This window comes from Adiantum capillus-veneris, chromosome 16 (genome assembly GCF_014529385.1).
Source record: "Adiantum capillus-veneris isolate H3 chromosome 16, ASM1452938v2, whole genome shotgun sequence".
Taxonomy (NCBI): domain Eukaryota; kingdom Viridiplantae; phylum Streptophyta; class Polypodiopsida; order Polypodiales; family Pteridaceae; genus Adiantum; species Adiantum capillus-veneris.
The window spans coordinates 48,443,340-48,465,326 of record NC_140946.1 but is presented as its reverse complement, the minus strand read 5'-3'; the positions used below and the strand labels follow the sequence as shown (position 1 = coordinate 48,465,326).

General features: G+C 44.1%; 1 protein-coding gene across 3 annotated transcripts in view; it reads left to right on the top strand.

Moving 5' to 3' along the window:
- LOC147438998 (UDP-Glycosyltransferase superfamily protein) overlaps window positions 1–15,016 on the top strand; it is a 198,556-nt gene extending 183,540 nt beyond the window's left edge. For 2 of the 3 annotated variants that reach the window (XM_086484946.1, XM_086484948.1), the window contains 4 exons: window positions 13,813–13,926; window positions 14,002–14,063; window positions 14,146–14,257; window positions 14,341–15,016. In XM_086484946.1, the coding sequence (XP_086341072.1) occupies window positions 13,813–13,926; window positions 14,002–14,063; window positions 14,146–14,257; window positions 14,341–14,454 (402 nt within the window). In that variant the 3' untranslated portion in view covers window positions 14,455–15,016. The remainder of the gene's footprint in view (window positions 1–13,812; window positions 13,927–14,001; window positions 14,064–14,145; window positions 14,258–14,340) is intronic. The other variant, XM_086484947.1, reaches the window with a different exon arrangement.
- The last annotated feature ends 6,971 nt before the right edge of the window (window positions 15,017–21,987 follow it).

Here is a 21,987-nt window from a genome sequence, read left to right as displayed (position 1 = left end):
AGAGCATATGATCATGATGGCTTAGTGGCTGAGCATTTCACGCATGCCAGAGATCTACTAGCAGAGCTTCTAGCAGTTATGTTTAACCGTGCCATGTGTGAGGTCTTGCCTAATACTTGGAGCCTATCTACTATTGTACCTATCTTCAAGTCGGGAGACCCTATGGAGTCTGGGAATTATCGCACTATTGGACACACATTGGCACGGTTGTATGCATCTATTCTTGAGCAGCAGCCGAGTAGATGGGCAAAGAGGGAAGGGGTACGCGCAGCCGGGCAGGCAGGGTTCAGGAGGGTTTTTTCTACTCTTGACCATATCTTGACACTCAGAGCCATCATTGAGGAGGGCAGATCAAATGGGAGACGGATCTATTGTAGCTTTATGGATTTCCGCAAAGCATTTGACACAGTATCCAGAGCTAGATTGATGCGCAGATTACAGCAGATGGGAGTACCCACAGAGCTCATTTGGGGGGTCATGGCATTATACAGGTCAGTAGTGGGGCATGTACGCACCTCGGAGGGTCTATCCACACCGGTTCACTCAACTATTGGGGTGAACCCTGATTGGGGTGAAGCAGGGTTGCCCGCTCTCTCCTACTCTATTTGGTATGTATGTGGATGAGGTTTCTGACTACATTGAGAGAGATGGTGATAGAGGTGCACAACTGGCAGGGACATGGATTCCACTATTGTTATATGCTGATGATATTGTGTTGGCTCTCTGACTCTCCGGAGGGGATGCAATGTCACTTGGATGCTTTGCATAGGTTTGCCCAGGAAAGTGGTTTGTCCGTCAACCTTGGTAAAACCAAGGTCATGGTATTTAATACCACCCCACAGTGGATCGGGAGTTCAGCGCCCACATTCACATACGGCGAGGAGACAGTGGAGTATACAGATGCTTACACTTACCTTGGAGTGGTTTTTAGTGGGCCAGCATTTTCATTGAGGAGGGCAGCAAAGACTAGATTGACCAGAGCCCATGCAGCATTGGGTAGATTGGAAAGGATGTGTTCACAGGTTCAGTTTCAGGAGCCTCGGACGAAGTTCTGGCTCTTTGACACTTTGGTGGCTTCTGCCTTGCTTTATGGAGTTGAGATTTGGGGACCTTCATTGGATCATCACGGGAGGCCAAGCCGCACTGATGGATGGGGGGACATGGAGAAGCCTCTGGTCTTTATGATCTCGCGGCTCATTAGAGCTAAGGCTTCAGTACCACGTGCTATTGTCCGAGCAGAGCTAGCTGCCCCCCCACTAGTGGTTGAGGCGCTCACCAGATCTGTCTCCTTCATACACTGCATGTGGGAACTTCCCAGAGACAGATATGCCCGCTTTGCACTCGAGTCCTCTCGACAGTTAGCCATTCAGGGAGATACAGCATGCTGGTATGGGGAGATGACATCATGGTTTCAGGTGCATGGGTTCAGCATAGACAGATTACCTCCCTTTCAGTACTCACTCTCTGACTCTTACACGGTTTGAGATCACCAGGCTCATCCGCCAAGACCTGACTCAGCTAGACACCAGGAGGACATGGATACAGAGACCATCTTGTCCAGCTTATGGAGGATGGTTTTGTGACGAGGCCCAGATACATGGACACCCACTTGTCTCATGGGATACGATGTGCTATTGGCAGATACGTACATCTTTAGACCAGCTTTGCAGATTGAGACTAGGAGATACAGCGGAGTACCAGCAGAGGCCAGGACATGCCCCTTGTGTGACATCGAGCCTGAGACAGAGTTGCACTACACATGCCACTGCCCCGTCTACTACGAGATACGAGGCCGCTTTCATTGCTTGTTGAGAGAGGGCTTTGGACCACTCTCCAAAGTCATGTGGTATGAGGATCAGAGATGCCTGGGTTTGTTTTTGCTCGAGCTGCGCAGACACAGAGAGAGCCTGATGAGAGGACAGGCTAGCCAATCTCATAGACAGATCACAGACTTCTTTAGAGCTGCCATTGGACGCCCGGAGGAGCTACTACCACAAGAGAGCTCGTCGCCTCACACCAGAGGCACACTGATTGTCCGAGCGACCGAGTTGGGGAGATCCAGACGTTCATGACTACGGAGGACTACACAGCATCAGAGGATTCGGATCACTTTGGCCCAACATGCACGACGCCCGGTCAGACTACTGACCATGGAGGAGATTGATGAGATCCGCCAGCAACCGATGCTGGATCTCTTGTGATCTAGCTATCCCAGCTAGCTGCTTAGTTCACACCTAGCAGTTTAGGATTCCATAGTACTTTATTTTGTCTTTTTGTCATTTTGTCATCTTGTTACTCTGACTTTGTATCAGATCCACTATATTGTAACTTTTTGGTCTCATAGGTCACTTTGGCCTTTTGAAGACGTTAATATAACATTTCATTTCTCTCTCAACTCCTCGTCGGCTAGATCTTTAAGGTCTCTTGGAATTGTTTCCTACGACGTTAAAACTCTTCTCTTCTTCTTCTTCCTTCTCTCAGAGAGAGAAGCACGGTTTGTGCTTAAGCCCCCTGCTTCAAACAGCTGCCTTGCTTCCTTAAAAACCCAAGCAAGCCTCCCCCTTGCTCCCACAAGCAGCCCCCTACTTGCCACATGCAAGCCCTGGACTTAGAGGAGTGTTAATCATAAGGCTTAAGACCTTGATGAAATAGCCCATCAGTAGACATTGCGGGCATGAGAGGGGGTCAAGCTCTAGACGGGAGGTGCGGCCGAGTGTGGCAGAGAGGAAAAGCGTGAGCAACCAGAGAGAGAGAGAGAGAGAGAGAGAGAGAGAGAGAGAGAGAGAGAGAGAGAGAGCTTTATTAACGTCTTCTAGAAGTTGTTGTGTGAAGTTTGATTTCTAAGATTAAGTTTTTAAGATGGGTTATCGTTTTTTGTTTAAAGTTAGAGTGCTTGTTTTAAGCCAAGTAAGCTGCGTCAACTTATTTTGTGAATGCCTTTTCTAAAGACATTTTTAAGTTAATAATGTTTTGTTTTATCTAGTTCTGTTTCGTAGCAAATAAAGCGATTTAGTTTGTTTTTGTTTTTTGTTTTTTCATTTCTTTTCTTTTCTCGTGTCCCTTGCTTTTATAGTTTTATGAGTTCTTTATTCCCTCTTATAATTCGTGAGTTCGCTATTCCAAAGTTATGAAGGTATATATATATAAATCTTCTAGAGGCCGAAGTAAATTGAATCTAGAAGTGCTACTAGCTGGAACTAGAGAGAGAGAGAGAGAGAGAGAGAGAGAGAGAGAGAGAGAGAGAGAGAGAGAGAGAGAGAGAGAGAGAGAGAGAGAGAGAGAGAGAGAAATGTTATGAAATGTTATATTAACGTCTTCAAAAGGCCAAAGTGACCTATGAGACCAGAAAGTTACAATGTGGTGGATCTGATACAAAGTTAGAGAGAGAGAGAGAGAGAAATGAAATGAAATGAAATGTTATATTAACGTCTTCAAAAGGCCAAAATGACCTATGAGACCAGAAAGTTACAATGTGGTGGATCTGATACAAAGTCAGAGTAACAAAAGTAACAAAATGACAAAATAAAAATACTATGCTATGGAATAGAGAGAGAGAGAGAGAGAGAGAGAGAGAGAGAGAGAGAGAAAATGAAATGAAATGTTATATTAACGTCTTCAAAAAGGCCAGAATGACCTATGAGACCAAACTGATACAAAAGTGGTGAATCTGTTACAAAGTCTGGGTACCTTAGTACTAAAGTACTAAGTGTGAAAAGTGTGAAAGTGTGAAAATAAATGTGAAAAACTAAATACAAAGTATTAAATAAACTTCTTAGGAGCATTCTGGGTGTCTGGCTAGAATGCTTCTAATCCTTTGTTGTAGTCTCCTCCGGTGAAGTGTGCTTCTGCATCTCGGTCGTGGTCGTCTCGATTTCCTAAGCTCAATCGCCCTGTCAATGAGGGTGCCTTTGGTATGGATGTGGGTACTCCTTTGTGCTGGCTGCTGGTCTCTTGCTTCTCCTTCCCCTCCTGCTTCTCTCGATCCGAAGAAATCTATGATCTGCCTCTGAGGCTGTAGTGCTCTTTGTCTTCTCATTAGATTATCCCTGTGCCGATGTATTTCCAGTAGGTACAAGCCTAAGCATCTTTGATCTTGGTATTGCATGACTCTATCTAGAGGTCCAAAGCCTTCTTTAAATAGGCAATGGAAACGCCCACGTATCTCATAGTATATGGTGCAATGGCATATGTAGTGTAATTGTGTCTCCGACTCCATTCCGCATAACTTGCAAATTCTGCTCTCGGGTGGGATTCCCCTAAATCTGCCAAATTCAATTTCCAGCTGGTGTGAGGATGTACGAATCTGACCAATAGCACATCTCAAACCATGAGACGGGTGGGTATCCATGTAGCTCGGGCGAATCACAAATCCATCTTCAGATAGTTGTAGGAAGTTTTCTTTGTAGTCGGCCATCTTCGTGCCCAATTCTTGTGTAGGGTCTACCCATGTCCTCTTAGTATCCAACAGTATAAGATCCTGACGGATGATTTTATTAATCTCCGTTCGTGTAATTGCCAGTGATGGAGCCTCAAGAGAGTATTGGTAGGGGGGTAATCTTTCCATACTGAACACGTGTCTCTGAAACCACGAAGACAGTTGCGCATACCAGCATGATGTATCCCCTTTCATTGCTAATTGTCAAGAGGATTCGAGGGCCAATCTAGTATAGCGGCAATTATTTGTATCCCACAAACCATGTATAAAGGACACTGATCTGGTAAGAGCTTCAATTTCTATCGGAGAGGCAGCTAGTTCCGCTCGGATAATCGCGTGTGGTACGGAGGCCTTGGCTCTAATCATTCGGGAAATCATAGATACCAAAGGTCTCTCCATTGGCTTCCAATTATCCTAATCCACAGATGGTCCCCAAATCTGGACCCCATAAAGCATAGCCGAAGCCACCACAGTATCAAAGAGCCAAAGTTTTGTTCGTGGTTCTTGAAATTGCACTTGTGAACACATCCTCTCCAACCCTCCCAAGGCCGCAGAGGCTCTGGACAATCTAGCCTTCGCTGCTTTCTTAAGAGTAAACTTCGGTCCTGCAAATACCACACCAAGATATGTGTATGCATCTGTGTACTCTACTGTATCCTGGCCATATGCAAATGTAGGTGCCGATCTCCTAACCCACTGCGGTGTGGTGTTAAACACCATAACTTTGGTTTTACCCAAATTCACCAACAGTCCGCTGTCCTCCGCGAATTTATGTAATGCATCTAACTACCTCTGCATTCCCTCTGGGGATTCTGCTATCAATACAATATCATCTACATACAACAACAAAGGGATCCATGACCCTGCAAGTTGAGCACCTCTATCACCCTCTCTATCAATGTAATCTGATACCTCATCTATATACATACCAAATAAAGTAGGGGACAGTGGGCATCCCTGCTTTACTCCAACGGTGGAATGAACAATGTCGGAATCCCCTTCTGAAGTACGTACATAACCAGTTACTGACCCATATAAGGCCATGATCCCCCAGATAATCTCTTTGGGGACCCCTAACTCTTGCATTCTGCGCATCAATCTGGCCCTTGGTACTGTTTCAAACGCTTTCCGAAAATCCACAAAGCAACAATACATTCTTCTCCCGCTTGCTCTTCCTTCTTCAATAATGGCTCTGAGCGTAAGAATATGATCTAGAGTGGAATAACCCCTCCAGAATCCAGCTTGTCCTGTTGCCCTTATGCCCTCATTCTCTGCCCATCTACTCAGTTTTTGTTCCATAATGGATGCGTACAGTCGGGTCAATGTGTGACCCACCATAATGGTACGTTAGTTCCCGGGTATCATAGGATCCCCTGACTTGAAAATAGGTACGATAGTAGATAATTTCCAAGATTCAGGTAATCCTTCACACATGACCCGATTAAACAAACGAGCAAGTAGATCCCTTGCATGGATCAAATGTTCTGCTACTAGACCCTCATGATCATATGCTCTTCTTGTCTTCATTGTATCAATGGCTTTTTCCACCATTTCCGTAGTAAAGAAAGTACTAGTAGCAGGGCATGGCTCTAGTGGATCTGGTAGTGGAGGTTGTCCAGATACCATATATAATGATGTTACATATTGACCCCAAATCTCAAGAGAAGTAATTGTCGAAGGCGATGAGTGCTCGTGAAATAAACGCCAGGCCTCATGTGAGTCCTGACTCAAGAAGAGCTGATATAAATCCTTCTCCAGTTTGGCTAAAAATGCCCTTTTCTTGCGACGTACTATACGCCGAAGAGCAATCCGAGACTGCTTATATGTGAGGATCCCAAGTGTAAGCTCTTTCTGGACCTAGGTTCTCGTCTCTTTGCATTCCTTGTCGTACAGTCCCAAGAGGACGATGTCTCCTTCTCTAGAGAACTCCCATATGTCATTATTCGATATGGAGAAAGGGGACTGTCCTTTAGGTGAGGAGTAGACTGATGTACTTGGAGGGAAGTAGCATATAGCGATATATAGAAATCTACCTGTCTCGGCTTTCATTCTCACCCACATATACCTTGCTTGTTCATCTTTCCTGATAATCTGTAGTAGTGGTTTCAGCTCCTCTTTAAATAAGACTGCTACTCCTCCTGAACCCCAGCTACCTCGTAGAGATCTCTTGTCTGGTCGACCAGCTGTTTTCCATAAATACCCCTTCACATGTGGCATAAGCTGTCCCGGTATCTGGTGTGTCTCTGAGTAGAAAACTATGTCTCTGTCCCTGAAGCTGTCTTCAAAGGCACCTACATCTAGCCTATATGATCCATTACAATTCCACGTCGCTATCCGGAGTGTCGCCCCATAGGTCTCGCACCGTCATGATGAGCGCTTTTCCAGAACCACTACTTTCCCTCCTCTATAAAAGGCGATTTTCCCTTTTTCTCTTGCTGCCCTGATCTCTGGCATCAACTCTTGCATGTGTGCCACTTGTGCCAATGTAAGGTCATCTCCCAGGAAAATACCGGTTTTCTTAAGAGTTGGCCTCTTCTTTAGAAATTCTTTCCTTATTTCTATATTCGGGAAGCGGAGAATAAGTGCCCTATCCTTTACGTTTCCCTTCTCATCGACTCCTTTCTTGCCCACTCTCCATGCACTTGTGTGAGTAGGCTCTGTGATGCCCATGCGTTGTAGCAGTTCCCTCACCTCTTCATCTACATTCTCTTTGTCCTTGACTCCTGTGACCCGCACATGCAGAGCCCGAGTCTTCCTTTTCTACTCTTCATCAATGGTCATATGAATAATGGTGGAAGTAGGTGTGGTCTCAGGCATCTGGGCCTTCCCTTTCTTCGCATCCTCAATCCATTTCTCTACTTCATCAACCTTTTCTTGTGTCTTAACAAGACGTTCTGCCCACGAAGATGCCGTTTTCGATTTCTGTTCATCTCCTTCCTGTAGAGCTTTCATCTGATCCTTCATGTCCTCGAGCTCCTTCAGCACCGAAGGTTGGTCGTCTCCCTTCTCCTTAGTTGCAGATTTACAAGCCGCAAGTTCTCCTTTTAGCTCCTCGATTATTGCATCTTTTTCCTCCATGTGCTTTTCCATATTTGTTCTCCATGCTTCAAAACTTGTTACTGCCTCATCGAGTTTCTTTTGCATAACGCATTCTGTTACATTTACTTCGGCCTTGATTAGGTTTCGTAATTCCGTTTTCACGATCTGAATTTCCTCATTCTGTATCCCCCGGATCTCTCTCCTTAGTTCTCTCATCATGTCTCCATACATGGAGTTCTTGTAGCTCTCGGCGTTCGCGTGCATTTCTTTCCTGATGTCATCCCTCATATAGTTTAGCTCTGATTTGAGCATCACCTGGACCTTCTCCATCAGTAGCTCATCATGTATCCTGGAGGTTTTCCCAACGATTAAGGATCCTGGTGATAGTACAGTATCTCTGTTTCTTCGGTTGAAAGTAGCCGTTGTTTTTTTTGGGGTAGTGTAGCTATCTACACCCGGCCCTTCCCCTTCGGTAGGCGGGTCCATCGAACCCGAGCCCCAAATCTGGGATAGGGTACTAGGGTGAGGGACTAAGAGTATGGCAAAATTATTTCAGTTTTACCTTAAGGCCTTAAATCGCTTTAAACTTGGACGCAAAGAGAGGGCTTAAAATCTCTTTAGGCTTAAAATTTACCTTAGGGCTTAAAAATTGAAATAAGCTTAAACGTAGGGGATCTTGACTTCCTACGCGTAGAACAGCTAGGGCGACTGCTGGACTTGCTACGCGTAGAACAGCTTTGACGTGCTACGCGTAGGACTGCGCGGGACAAACGTGCAGCGTGAGCCTCAGGCAGTGTGAGCGCGAGCCTCAGGGCAGTGTGGACAGGGGCATCACCAGCCCGCCATGGTCTCCTTCTCGCGCTCTGCCATACGTGACCTCCGCCATGCTGCACAATAGCCCGAACTTAGCACAACAGCCTTGCGCGCATCCTGCTGCCCCTGGCCTCCGCGAAGCGCGATTGCTGCAGCCGCGTTGTGCTATCCCTGTTGCGCGACTTCTGGCCTCAGTCATGCGTGACTTCTGTGGCCCAGCCACACGCGCTCTGCTGCCCTGCTCTGCTGCTCAACTAGCGAGAGAGAGAGAGAGAGAGAGAGAGAGAGAGAGAGAGAGAGAGAGAGAGAAAGAAAGATTTTTAACGTCTATGTCAGGCCGAAATCGGCCTATGAGACAAATCAAATGTACATGGTGTGTATGTCATCCGTCTATCGGAAAGACAAATGAAACAAAACTGATACAAAACTGAACTGAATGTAGGTAGTGGAGTATCTGAGGAGGGATGGAGCTCTATCTCTAGGGGTATATGCATGTCTATATGCTCAAGGTAGTACAATCATGAGAATGCATCAAGCTATCTAGCTCCATCCCGTACTAATGGGGGGATGTAAGATGTGGTACATGGGCGGGTCTGGTGCCAAGGCTACTCGGATGAAAGCTGTCGGGTCGGCCCTCATCTGAGCCACTCGCTCCTCAGTGGCACGGCGCTCCCGGGCTCGGATCTCCTCGATCTGTCGGTGGTGGGAGCTCGCGCCCCTGTAGCCTGTGACTCGTGGTCGTCGTCTAGCTCGGCTCACCTCCGCCTGTGGGAGTGTCACTCCCCTCTGAGTGTCTGGTGAGGGAGGGGCGGCAATCCTCTGAAAGAAGTCTGTGAGTTGCGACTGTCTCCCCTCTGTCTGTGTAGCTGTGTGTGGCTGTAGTAGTGTGTCCCGATGGCTCTGTATCTCTAGTAAGAAACGTCCGAGCTGTCTCTGATCTCGAGAGTCCATGATCTCTCGGAGAGTGGGCTGTCCTCTGAATAAGGCCTCATACCTGCCTCTGATCTCAGTGTATGCTCTGCATCTACATACAAAGTGCTCCTCACTCTCCACCTCCTCTGTGCAGGCTCTGCAGATTCGCTCCTCCCTGGGAACACCAGTATGTCTCCCGATCTCAATCTCTAACCTGTGTGAAGCCACTCTCAGCTGACCAATCGCCACCCGTGAGCTATGTGGCATATATGTGTCCATGTAGCGTGGTCTCTGTATGAACCCCCCAGACAATATGGTAAGAAACTAGTCTCTGTAATCTGACATCCTCGTCCCCAAGCCAGGTGACTCCCAGACTCTCCTAGTGTATAGCTGCCACAGATCCTGTCTCAATACCAAGTTCCTCTCACTGCGAGAGAGGTGAACATATGGTGAGTGGGGGTCGTACTGGAATAGTGGTAGGCTCTCCATGTCAAGACCGTGTCCCTCAAACCATGCTCTGACCTGTGAGTACCATGCTCTCTCATGCCCACTCTCTGATAGCTGTATAGCTGCCTCAAATGCTCTACGAGTGAGTCTGTCAGGAGGTAGCTCTCTCATCCTCTGGATGAAGCAGACTTTCTGGAATAGTGCCTCTACAACCATAGGTGGTGTGGCGAGCTCGGCTCTAATAATGTCATGTGGCACTGTCTTCTTGCTGCGGAGCAAGCGTGAGATCATACATACCTGTGGCCTCTCAAGCTGTGTCCACTGGTCAGCTGTCAATCCTGGTGCCCATATTGCCGCCGAGTACAACAAGGCCGGGGTGACGAAGGTGTCGAAAAGCCACCCCTTCGTGCGGGGCTCCTGAAAGTGTGCCTGGTGGCATCTCCGCTCTAGCATGGCCAGAGCTGCATATCCTCGGGTGAGCCTGTCAGCAGCAGCCTGCCTCATAGTGAAGGGTCCTGGTAGGCTGGTGAATGTGATGCCAAGGTAGACATAGGAGGTGACTACATCAACCTGTCCTCCTGCTGCTGTGAAGGTGGCAACGCTCCTCACTGCACTGGATGTGTGAAAGATCATAACCTTGGTTTTGCCAAGGTTCACAGTCAACCCCCTGTGTGTGCTGAATTCGTCCAAGGCCTCAAGATGGCGTTGCAAGCCCTCGGGTGACTCTGAAATCAACACAATATCATCAGCATATAACATGATGTGGACCGGAGTACCTGCCAAGTCGCTCCCCTCTCCCCCTGCTCGCAGTATGTAGTCGGAGATCTCGTCGATGTAGAGCCCAAAGAGTGTCGGGGAGAGTGGGCATCCTTGCTTAACACCAATGGTGCTAGCAATGGTCTCTGAAAAACCGCCTGGGCAACGAACTCGACCCGTCACCCTCTCGTAGAGAGCATATATGGCCCAAATCATCTCTGTTGGTACCCCAATGCTGTGAAGGCGCTGGAAGAGTCTCTCGCGTGGGACTGTGTCAAAGGCCTTGCGGAAATCCACAAAGCAACAGTAAAGCCTCTTCTTCCGCGCCTTTGCCCCATCAATGAGGCAGCGCAGAACGAAGATGTGATCAGTGGTGGAGAAAGCTCGTCTGAAACCTGCCTGGCCTGGAGCTCGTAAACCCTCGATCTCTGCGTAGCAGCTGAGCTGTGCCTCAAGTACTGCTCCATATAGCTTGGCCATCGTGTGGCCAATCATGATAGTCCTGTAGTTCCCTGGGTCCAGGGTGTCGCCAGATTTGTGGATAGGCACTATGGTGTGCTGTGTCCACTCCTCTGGGAAGCCCTCCCCTATAGCCCGGTTGAAGACATGTGCAATCAACGGGGCTATAGTGGAGGCCGCATAAATGATGTGCTCACTCTGTAATCCAGTATGGTCAGCTGATCGTCTGTGCTGCATGCGGCGTATGGCCCTCTCTACCATCTCTGCTGTAAAGAAGGAGGAGCACGTGGGGCGTGGCTCGTGTGGCTGTGGGATAGGAGGCTGCCCTGGCACCTCATAAAGTCGCTCTGCATAATCATGCCATATCTGTGGATCCTCAATAGCTGTAGTCGGACGTGGCTCGCGCAGGGTGCGCCATGCCGTCGCGCTATCCATGCTCATGAATAGGCGGTATAGCTCAAGCTCCTGTGCCTCTTCGAATGCTCGCCGCTTTTGGCGTGTCAGCGTCTTCATATGCCGTCTGGCCTCTCTCTCTGTGATCTCTCCTAAGGCTCGCCGTGCACGGAGGCGTCGGTATAGCTCTCTGCACTCATCATCATACCAGCGGTTCTGAGACATAGTCCCGGGGGGGGGGAGTGCGTCCTGTGTGAGTGGTGTGTGGAAAAGAGCTAATAGCTGAAGTGTGGAGAACGGAAGAGATATGTGATGTGAGAACTGAGAGTGGTGTGGATCGGTGGAGGAGGCATAGGCCATGCTCGACCTCGGCCGAGTAAAGAGAGGCTAGCTCATGTGTGAAATGGATGGTGGTGTGTGGAGTGTGTGTTGTGGAGCTGTGTGGGATGGTATCTCCGGTGATGGAGAAAGAGAGGTATGTGTGGTCGGCTCCGATGGGTATGGGTGGAATGGTGAAGGATGTGATAAGGTGTGTAGCCTCCCTGGGTCCCAGAATATAGTCGACTGTACTCCCCCCTCCCTCTGCAACTCCATGTGGCATACAAGTCAGGCCCCCTGAGGTGGGCCACTGGACCGTCCCGTTATAAATAACGAGACGGTGCTGGGAGCCAATTCGAAGTAGATGTCGTCCGTAGGCTGTGACTGGAGCTCTGTCTGCTGTATCTCTCATAGTAGCCTCCTCATCTAGAGTGTGTAGTGCCTCTGGGTCCTCGTGGTCATATGCCTCACACTGCTCACTGCGCGTACGAGCATTGAAGTCTCCCATAAGGAAGACTTCACCCAGTGTGGAGTACTCCATAATCTCCTCCGTGAGGCATGCGTACTGTGACTCCTGCTCAATAGGGGCGAATCTGGAGCCTGTGGGAGCAAAGTAGCAAAGGGCAATGTAGACGATCCTGTCTCGTGAGAGCTCGAGGTGAATCCACATGTAGCGGGCCTATGGGTCCCGGGCAACAATCTGTAGTCTGCTGTGAAGCCCCTGTCTAAAGAGTATGGCCACTCCTCCTGAGCCGCGAGTGGTGTGCTGGCGCATACATCCCCAATGTAGAGACTCCCATTGGAATCCATGTATCCGTGGTAACCCTCTCTCTGGGCTCTCGTGTGTCTCTGTAAGTAGAATGATGTCTCGACCTCTCATCACCTCCTCAAGTCTCTCTGGGTGTGTCCATAGGTCTCCATTGCAATTCCAAACCGTGACCTGAATCTCCTCGTGTGTCCCATAGGCCGCGAGTCCCTATGCGATGGTCTTGCCATCAATGATAACCCTACCATCTCGATATACTGCCTTCTTCCCTTCTTTGCGGGCTTGGTGGACTCTAGGCATGCACGCGCGACGGTGATCTTGTTGCATCTTTGTGAGGTCATCATCAAGATAAATCGGGGGGCCTTCTAGCCCTCTCAAGATGACCCTCTTTCGGAGGAAAGAAGTTCGAGACTCCTCGGAGGCGAATTGGAGGATGAGAGCTCTCTTCTTTGGATCTTTGCCGGCTCTCCAAACTTTGGAGAAAGGGATCTCTTCTTCCTTGTATCCCACTTTCTTGCATAAAGCTTTCCCATCGCTCTCGGGTGTAGACCCTGCTTCTTCTTTGATGCCGGTCACTCGCACATTGAGACGGCGAGCTTGTCGCATCTTCTCCTCCTCGATGGTTGTGTGTACGATGAGTACCTCATCTTTTTGGGCTTCCTCTCTTGCTACCTTCTTGATGTTCTTGTTGACCACTTCGACCCATCCTTCTTTGGTGGCCTCTAATTTGTCCTCAATGCTTGCGGTGAGGGCTTTGGTGATCTCCTCCTTGAGGGCTTCCTTAGCCTCCTCTTTAATCTCTCCTTCCTCGGGGGTGAGGGATGTGATGGAAGCATGAAGGAGATCGATTTGTGCCTTCATCTCTTCTTGCTCTTTCCTCCATCTCTCCCTCTCCTTCTCGTTCTCCGGTTCCCTTCTCTCCTTCTCCTCTTTGAGATTTTGGATTTCCGCTCTCATGTCCTCCTCCTCTTCGTTCCATAGCTTGATGAAGGTGGCTTTCTCCTCCTCCCATATCTCTCTCTCCATCCGCCATTCTTTCATGTCCTCCTCCAATTGTGCAAGCCTCTTGTTCGTGAGCATGAAGGTTGTCTTCATTGTCGATGTCGGCGTCTTGATGATGGGGGAAGACATGGTTGTCTTCGTAACTACCCTCTCTTCATATTGTGAAGAAGAGGGGAGAAGGGGAAGAGAGGGAGTACGTGTGTGTATGCGTGTATGTGTGTAGTGTGTGTGTGGGTATGTATCCATGTGTGTGTGTGTGTGTGTGAGAGAGAGAGAGAGAGAGAGAGAGGCTGCGTGAGAGAGAGAGAGAGAGATGGCTGCGTGATGGGGAGCGAGGAGGGGCTGCGTGAGAGGGAGGGAGGGGCTGCGTGAGAGAGAGAGAGAGAGAGAGAGAGAGAGAGAGAGAGAGAGAGAGAGAGAGAGCAGTTACACTAAAACAAAAACAAAAAGTCTTCATTTTGTGCTTGAAAAGGAGAAAGGTGGGAAGATCATCAAAAGCAAGGATGATTCAATGGCTCATCTACTCATGGCTGCATCAGACATTGTGATCTGTATGTTGGTGGATGAGGAGGCAGCAGAGCTTCCGGTTAGTCTGCAATCACTCATGATGTTCCCTAACAACTTCTCTGCGCATGTGATCAAAACGGCACTTGTTTTTCAGCTTATTGCAATGCAATATGGAAGTGTTCCAATCATAAAACAGCAAGAGGCATCCGAGGGAAGGTAAACCAATTCTGTTCATTTGTAGTTTCTTCCATGCTAGTTTCACAAGCAACATAATATACTTGTAATTGATTTGTATCAGTGTGAAGGATGCGGATGATGTTTCACGCTGGATGGATGCAAATGCATTCATCTACAGATCTGGAACGCCGCAAGACTTGATGGTAGCAGTAATTAAGGCCATTGACTGCAGTGTAAGTGCTTGCACATTTCTTACTTTTTGGCAGTTGGTCAATGAGCCAAACCATGTATGGTGTTTCAAATTCTTGGATTGCAGGTTAATGACCCTGAAAGATGGAAACAGTTGATGAGGAATGGCATGTCAAAAGATTTTTCATGGGATGGGGAGTGCGTAGAGGCATACGTCAGTGCGTATATGTCAATGAAATAGTTGTAAGCTGCCAATCAAGGGTTTTTTCCTCTTTGAACTTTAAGGCTTGATAACAATGCCTCGAAGAACAGCTAAAGACAGATGATAGAAGGTCCCACGCTAACTAGTATTCTGAGTGGCCTTTTGTACACAAGGTAGCATCTGCATAATCTTAGTAGTATTAAAGTTCATCTCAAAATCAATCAATCGTGCCCCACTTACAGCATGTATCATTGTATATCCACACATCCTCTTGCCAAATCCTGTCTTCTTATCATGGTACAATGTAATTTGCTTCAAGAGTATCTCAGTTAAATATACCCTGAGTTGTCAAACTCGAGCAAGAGACTTGCATTAGAAGAGATTCTTCAAGGAGCTTTTGGATTGAGAGGGATATATACGTCTTGGGTTTTGTACTAATCACATTTATGAGGTGAATCCAAAGAGATGGCAAGACAAAGTGAGAGTATATCTTATTTTAGGAAGGTTCCAGATCAACACCCCTCTTGAGTGGCCTCTTAGTATATTCACAGTCAACAATGACTTTAAGTAGGCATTGGAATTCACGTTTGTGTTTTGATCATGTATTGCATGAAGTTTTGATAGATATACAAAGGGTGGTCATCTAGAACTTGATAAGCATATCTACATTTTGTATGTCATGATATTTAACATTGTATATGCTTTTGTGCACGTGTTCTTGAGCGTGGTTTTTTAATTGGCACATAAGTATGATGGAGAATTGGCACAATCCTAACATACATAACCTTAAAGGATCATGCCCTTCCTCCATTTCCATTAAACATCCCGACTGTTGAAACCAGCCAATTGCCAGTACTGAAAATAAGTCATTAAATACCACAACAACTAAAGTTTAATCATGCTGTTTGGTCTTCTCCAAGGGATTGAAGCTTGCCAGCCTATGTGCTGTACTTTGAATTGCATATTGATTTTTTGATCGGCGCATCAAAAATTGCTTCGGGTGATCCAAGTTGAGTGACCTGTCAATGTGCATGCTACGGAAAGTGATTAGTAACAGAGCCTTATCCCATATTGCTCGTGCATGGCACCTATTTTGCTTTTGAAATGCTACAAATGCTGCCAAGAAAGGAGCAAAAAAAAAAAAACTATAGCAGCGATAGGAGGTAGTCCACCAATCTCAAGCTGAAACTGGCTCAACGGGTCCCTAAACATGGACCCATCTTTTAACTGGCTCCTTCACCCTAGTGGACAAAACTATCTGGTAGAGTCATGTCGCAAAAGCTATGGCAAAATATATGTTTTAGTGGCACATCATGGTTGGTTTTTGTAATTGAATTAAAAGTCTTAGTAATTTGGTGGTTATGAACAAAGAATGGGACCTACTATAGGTGCTACCTTGTTAGTTTTGGTAGGACTATGTTTTGAGAATAAAGAAGGCATGAAAATTGCTTCTGAAATTGAAGAAGGCATTAAATTTTTCTTCGCAAGGATTTTTCTCGAGACGCCATCCCAAAGGAGTTGATCATCAAGTGCTAAAAAGCATTTCCATCTCTGTGTAAAATGAGCTGGAAAGTCTCTGGTACTAATCCTTCACTTTAAACGAGTAGCCATTGATTTAAATCCACCAATGTTGCCATTGCGAATATGTTCAATGCCTTGTTCACTTACTTTGTGGATTTACTAGAGAACACTTCCTCTATCTGCAAAGCCCTTGCTACTCGTAGATGTCACTTATCCGAAGAAAGAAGATAGCCTTAATCGTCTTTGTCCTAGGAAAAAGTTTGTGCCCGGGAGTAATTTCATAAACCAAGAAAAGAATTCATAGAAACCTACCTACAAAGGCTTTTTTAGTGCAACATTGAGTTGAAGATGCCTTGAAAATTCCTTGTACAACATAAGAAGGTTTGACAAGAATTCTAGTACGAAAACTTTGGAATCACGGATGATTCGTCTAGATCCCACACGTAAAAACTCTAGCAATAAAGACCCTAATTTGGAATTTAGATAATTGTTGATTCCATTGGATCTTGAACGAGGCATCTAACATTAATTTGTGCATAAAAATCCTACAAAGCCTTGAATATAAGGTAGACGTAATTATTTTTTTTGCTTTCAAATTGTATTAGCATAAGGAGGGGATCGTAATTACCTTATACAAGTCATGTATAAGAGGTTTTTAACACTTTGTCATACGTGACATATCCTTTTCTATAAAGAATAAATCCCATGAGCCTTCCTAAGGGCTTGGGACTAAGGACTAATTAATTGAGACATTCTAATAATCACACACAAAGTAGAAGTCACACAACAAAAAAATTGACTTCCTCCAACAAGGCTATCATGGTAAGCACCAAACTCAAAGGTTACCCTAGAAATGATTCTTGGAGAGATAGTGGGAACCACATAGTTTTTGGTGTATTTTATTGAACATCACTACCATTTTCATGTATATGGCTAATGAAACATTCTTCTTCCTCAACTACATGTGCTCTTTCTTTGCCTTGTTATTGCTCCTCCTCAATCCTTGGTCTTTAAAACAGAATTTTGTTGAAGGATGGCCTTTTCTTCCACGATATATGCATTTTTTGTCGATGAAGCAACCTTTTGGTGAGATTTGTTAACTTGCCACATTCATAACATTTCCTAATGTTATTTGGTGAGTATGCAATGTTGATAATCATGAAGTTGTGGTGAGTGGTACTTGATAGCATAGCTTTTCTTTGGTTCTTTTCTTCTTCCTAGAGTGAATTGACATTTTCTTTAAGTGTAGATGCTTTCTTTTCTTGAAGGATGGTAACATGTTTATTAGAACTTAAAGCGTGATGTTGCTTTGTCATCTTTAGCTACATCAAATTTTATACAGTAGGTTATGCGACCATTTTGTGTAGCCTATTGACGACTAGATGGGTAATATCCTCATCTATCCCATTTTTAGCTTGTAGAGTTTCATCTTCAAGCTCACTTTACTCCTCGTAGCTCTTGGCCACTAAAGTGGCTTATGCCAGATTTTAGTAGTTTGATCATAACTTTTGCATATGAGACCAAAACTTTATCAACATCAATTTTCAATGCAAACAAGGCTTTGAGAAAACTTGTTGACTCGAATATTCCAAAAATTAAAAAACCACCTGTATTATGAAAGTGCATTTTTTAATCCAATTTGGATGACTATCAACGTTGTCAGCCTCCATCCCAAAACTACATAGTTTTTATCGATCTAACACACATCGATGTATAAAATTTTCAATGAACTTTGTGCGTGCTTAAAAATTGTTTGACTTATCTTTGAGATATTTTAGTGAAGTTTTTGGCATTTAGCAACATTAGTCCTTTGAGATAGCTATAGAAGGCAACTTGGAAATTCTTAAATCTCCACAATTTTTTTATCAACTTGTACTATGTGCTGGGCAGATTTCCTTGAAAGGGTTTTTGTTTTGATCTTTTGAGATTATTGGTGAATTTTTAACAAGAGTCTCTCCAAGCCACAAAAGTACAAGACTAGTGCTAAGGCTTGTTTTATCTTTAGCCATAAGTTTATGCATTGATGGTAGAAGATGATGACCTAGTTTGTGTCCCCTCTAGCTCAGGTCATTATTCAATTGGTGCTTTGCCAATAGCTCATTAATTTTTTTCATGAAAAGCCCTCTTAACGTAATACATTGTGTAAGATACCTTTATCAAACCCTTTTTTTATCTTTATGCACTTAAGAGGGGTCTTAGTCTTGGAGACTATCCATACACCAATTTCCACCTCTTTATGCAAGCATAACTACGATTTTATACCCATATACGTTTCAAACATACATTTGCAAATGTACGCTTGATTGATGTGATTTATATGAGTTAAAGTACAAAGTTGTATTCTAGCCCTTTAGTTTCCTTTGATGTGGGAAGCTTACCCAAGAGATGATCGAACCTTCAATCACTTTTGTCTATTTATGGAAGGAACTCGAGAGTCGATAATAGAATTTAGCACTTGAAATTGATGGGATAAGCCCCTAAGAAAGGGTATTTTTTGAAAGTCTTTGAGACCTATAAATGTGGAGTTCTCCGTGACCCAAAAAATTTTGATTATATTTTATGGGGCACCAAGTTCGCTATCGAGTGAAGCTTTGTGTGTAATCCCAAGCTACTCATGCAATTCAAATTGTGAATTAAGCTTAGGTGCATCAGTGGCTTCCCCACAACAATATTAGGGGCTGACCCTTCAACCTTGAGGCACACCCAAAGAATAGTCAACACGACCCCTCCAAGTGGGCTAGAGAATATGGTTGCCTTGTGCTCAAAACATGTTTCAACCTCCCAAATCATCATTTGACGTTGTGAACTTCAAGTAGTCCACTATGGAGTAGCCTAGTGATTATATGAAGTAGGATAAGGGTTGAGATTTCGATGAAAAATCACTAAGAAAGTGGACTAGGGAAACTTTAGATGCACTTGCAATTACCTACACACTCCTTCTCTAATATATGGCAATGTGTTGAAGATTATTATGTGGCTAAATGGTTGGGATTTGATGAAAAATCACTTAGGGAGTGGATTAAGAAAATTCTAGATGCACTTGCAAATACCTACACACTCCCTCTTTAATCTATGGGAATGTGTTGAAGATTGTTGATGTGGAAAAATGGTTACCCGCCATCAGCCCTAATTTAGCAAGTCACACAGAGGGTATGAAGTCTCTACACTAATACCTAAATGAGCTAGTGGATTGATGTTGCAATCAGGGAATACTAATACCAATTAGCTCTTGTACCAATTTCTTAATTAGAGTGGAGAACACAACGAGGTATTCAAGACATAAGGGGGGAAAGGTATAAATTTGCATTATCTAAAATGAACGCAAGAGATGCTCCCTATATTGGACAAATTTGGGCATCTAAGGCTGACACACTATACGCCATCAACCTGCAACTTTCAAAACTACCCCATATTCTTATCTGGACTCTAGCATATAGTATGTGTGATACTCTTAATGATAGATGACTTATAATGTGTACATATGGCTCCTATTTAAAGTGTTTGAATATGGTTATTTGTTGTGCATCTTTTCATCTTGCGATGAAAGTGAGTGGCTATAAGAGATATTATGTTGTGGCAATGGTTCTCTACTTAAAACCAAGGGCTTGATGGTTACACTACCTCTTCACAGTTTTTTTCAAAAATCCACTGGGTGTTATGAGCATGTAGTTTAAATGATTTAATGGAAATTTTTTACTTATGATGGCAGAGAAACCCATCGCCTCATAGGTTTTATCTGGTACTCATGCCTTACCACATGTCGTGATTTTTTGCTGTAAACTCACCTAGTCTTTTATTTTTATTTTTTTTAAACTGATGGTTGCTATGGCTGGAACTCTGGGTATGATGGGTTTGTGGATTAATGCTTTATTGCATGGTTGTATCTTTTGCCTAGCAAAGAACTTTGGAGCACCTTCCATATTGGAGTGTACTATTGGGGTCAAAAATTCCTGGAAATATTGTTCTTGATCGTTTTTTAGGATGGTATATTCTCTCCATCGCTGGCCTGAGAACACCTAATATAAATCTGTATATACACTCTAGATGGCCTTTTTATGATGCTCTAATAAGACTTCTTAATAGCCTAAAATGTTGACTCTATGATGTTCAGATATATAGATGAGATTTCATTTTGAAAAGACCTATAATTGAGGCTAAGACTTCAAGTCTGCTTTATATAAATCCTCTGCCGTACTTTAATACTTGAAGCGCTACATCTATGATTCCGGTTATGGTTTTTGCCTTGATTAATACAATCATTATCTCATGTTTAACTTGGTATTGCTTGATCTACTACTATGCAATACCAATACTCAGTATGTAACTTACTACTACTATGCAATATCGATACTCATATGTAACTTGGTATCGCTTGATCTACTGCTATTCAATACTGATACTCAGTCTGGTTATTCAAAAAATATTGTGGTTTTGCATGTAGCAGGAGCTGATGATTTTTTTGGGGGCACATTAAGCTAAAAAGTACTGATGGTATCAATTTTTTACCAGTAGTAGATGATTGATACATGGGGGCTTTTTTAGCTTGAATGGTTAAAATGGGGTATGGTTCACTAATCTCCTTTGTCATGGATGACCAAAAGTATTGATCTAGTACATTTAAACCATGTACCTGGCCTTCATTGCTATACATTACTGTACCGATGACTATCACTTACTGTTAGAAACTCTCAGGGTGATGGCCTTCTGATCATAATGAAAACCACTTGGAAAAATATGGCTTTTAGGTTTTAAACCACCTACTTTTGCAAGGTTATTGATACTTGTGATTGTGTGACACTCTAATTTATTGGATAGTAGATTTAAGTTAAAAAGCTTTTAAGTAGGACATGGATAACAATTGATGGGTTCGTTGAAACCTATAATACGAATTCAAGTCTAACAAATATGTTGTCTTGTTTATATGGATGCAGTTGAGAATTCTATCTTAGGAATTTTTTGGCTTAGTTATTGTCCGCCACTAAAGAACCCGGCTTCCTCTACCTGGATGACCTCCACAACACAACAATTTTTTGTATAGGATCATTGGAATGATGCCTCATTCTTATTATATTGTACAAAAATGAATCTAAGAATGAGTCATTTTTGTTATGTTATTTTGTGTGTAGGTATTAAGTTTAATACTACAACAAACACGTCCCAAACACAAGGCCCTCCTACGTAACCGGGTGGACCGAGACACTGGCTTTAGATTATTATTTGACTATAGGCTTTGATTGACCCACTGTTTATAATTCCTTGTTAGGTTGACAGGTGTTAGGTGGTCTTTCTTAGTCTATAGATTAGTTTCCTGCTCAATCTATTGTAGTCTTTGACTCTGCTGATTTTAGGCTGCAGGTTAATCCAAAATTACTTACCCAGGTGATTATTTTGATTCTTTTGATTTCAAGAACATTTAACGTATAAACGGACTACTCTTGCGTGGATTATGCATGACTATGTGAGAGGCAAAATTTTGGAAAACATCCATGAAAGACTACGTATGACATCTACACTATTTTATATTGGCTAACAAAGCCTTAAAACTCCTATCGGAGTATAGTCTTCTTTGAAGACATTATCGGGTTGACAGGTGTTAGGTGGTCTTTCCTTGATGGTAAACTAGGTTCTTGGTCATGACCATTATAATTTTTTAGCTTTGGCCGTTTTAGGTTGCAAGTTAATCCAAATCTACTCACCTTTGTTTATTTAATTTAATTTTGTTATTTTTTAGGAACATACTACCTTTAGACGTACCATTAGGGAAAGTTTGGACTTAGTTTGGGCATTATATGAAATGGCATGTCAGTATAGAGAGAGATAATAGAAAGTCCATTTTTTCAATTTCCATATTTGTTCTCCAAATATCCTAAAATCACCCAGATTGCAGGAGACGATTAATAAAAAACTCAAAAGGTTGCTTGAGAAGCAATTATAGGCAACTTTGTATATGTAATAGCTACTTAAAATCTATTAGACATTTATTGTGGTTATTAATAACTAAGCAATTTGGCCACATAGTGAATGAGAAAGGTATGTACTACACACAATCAA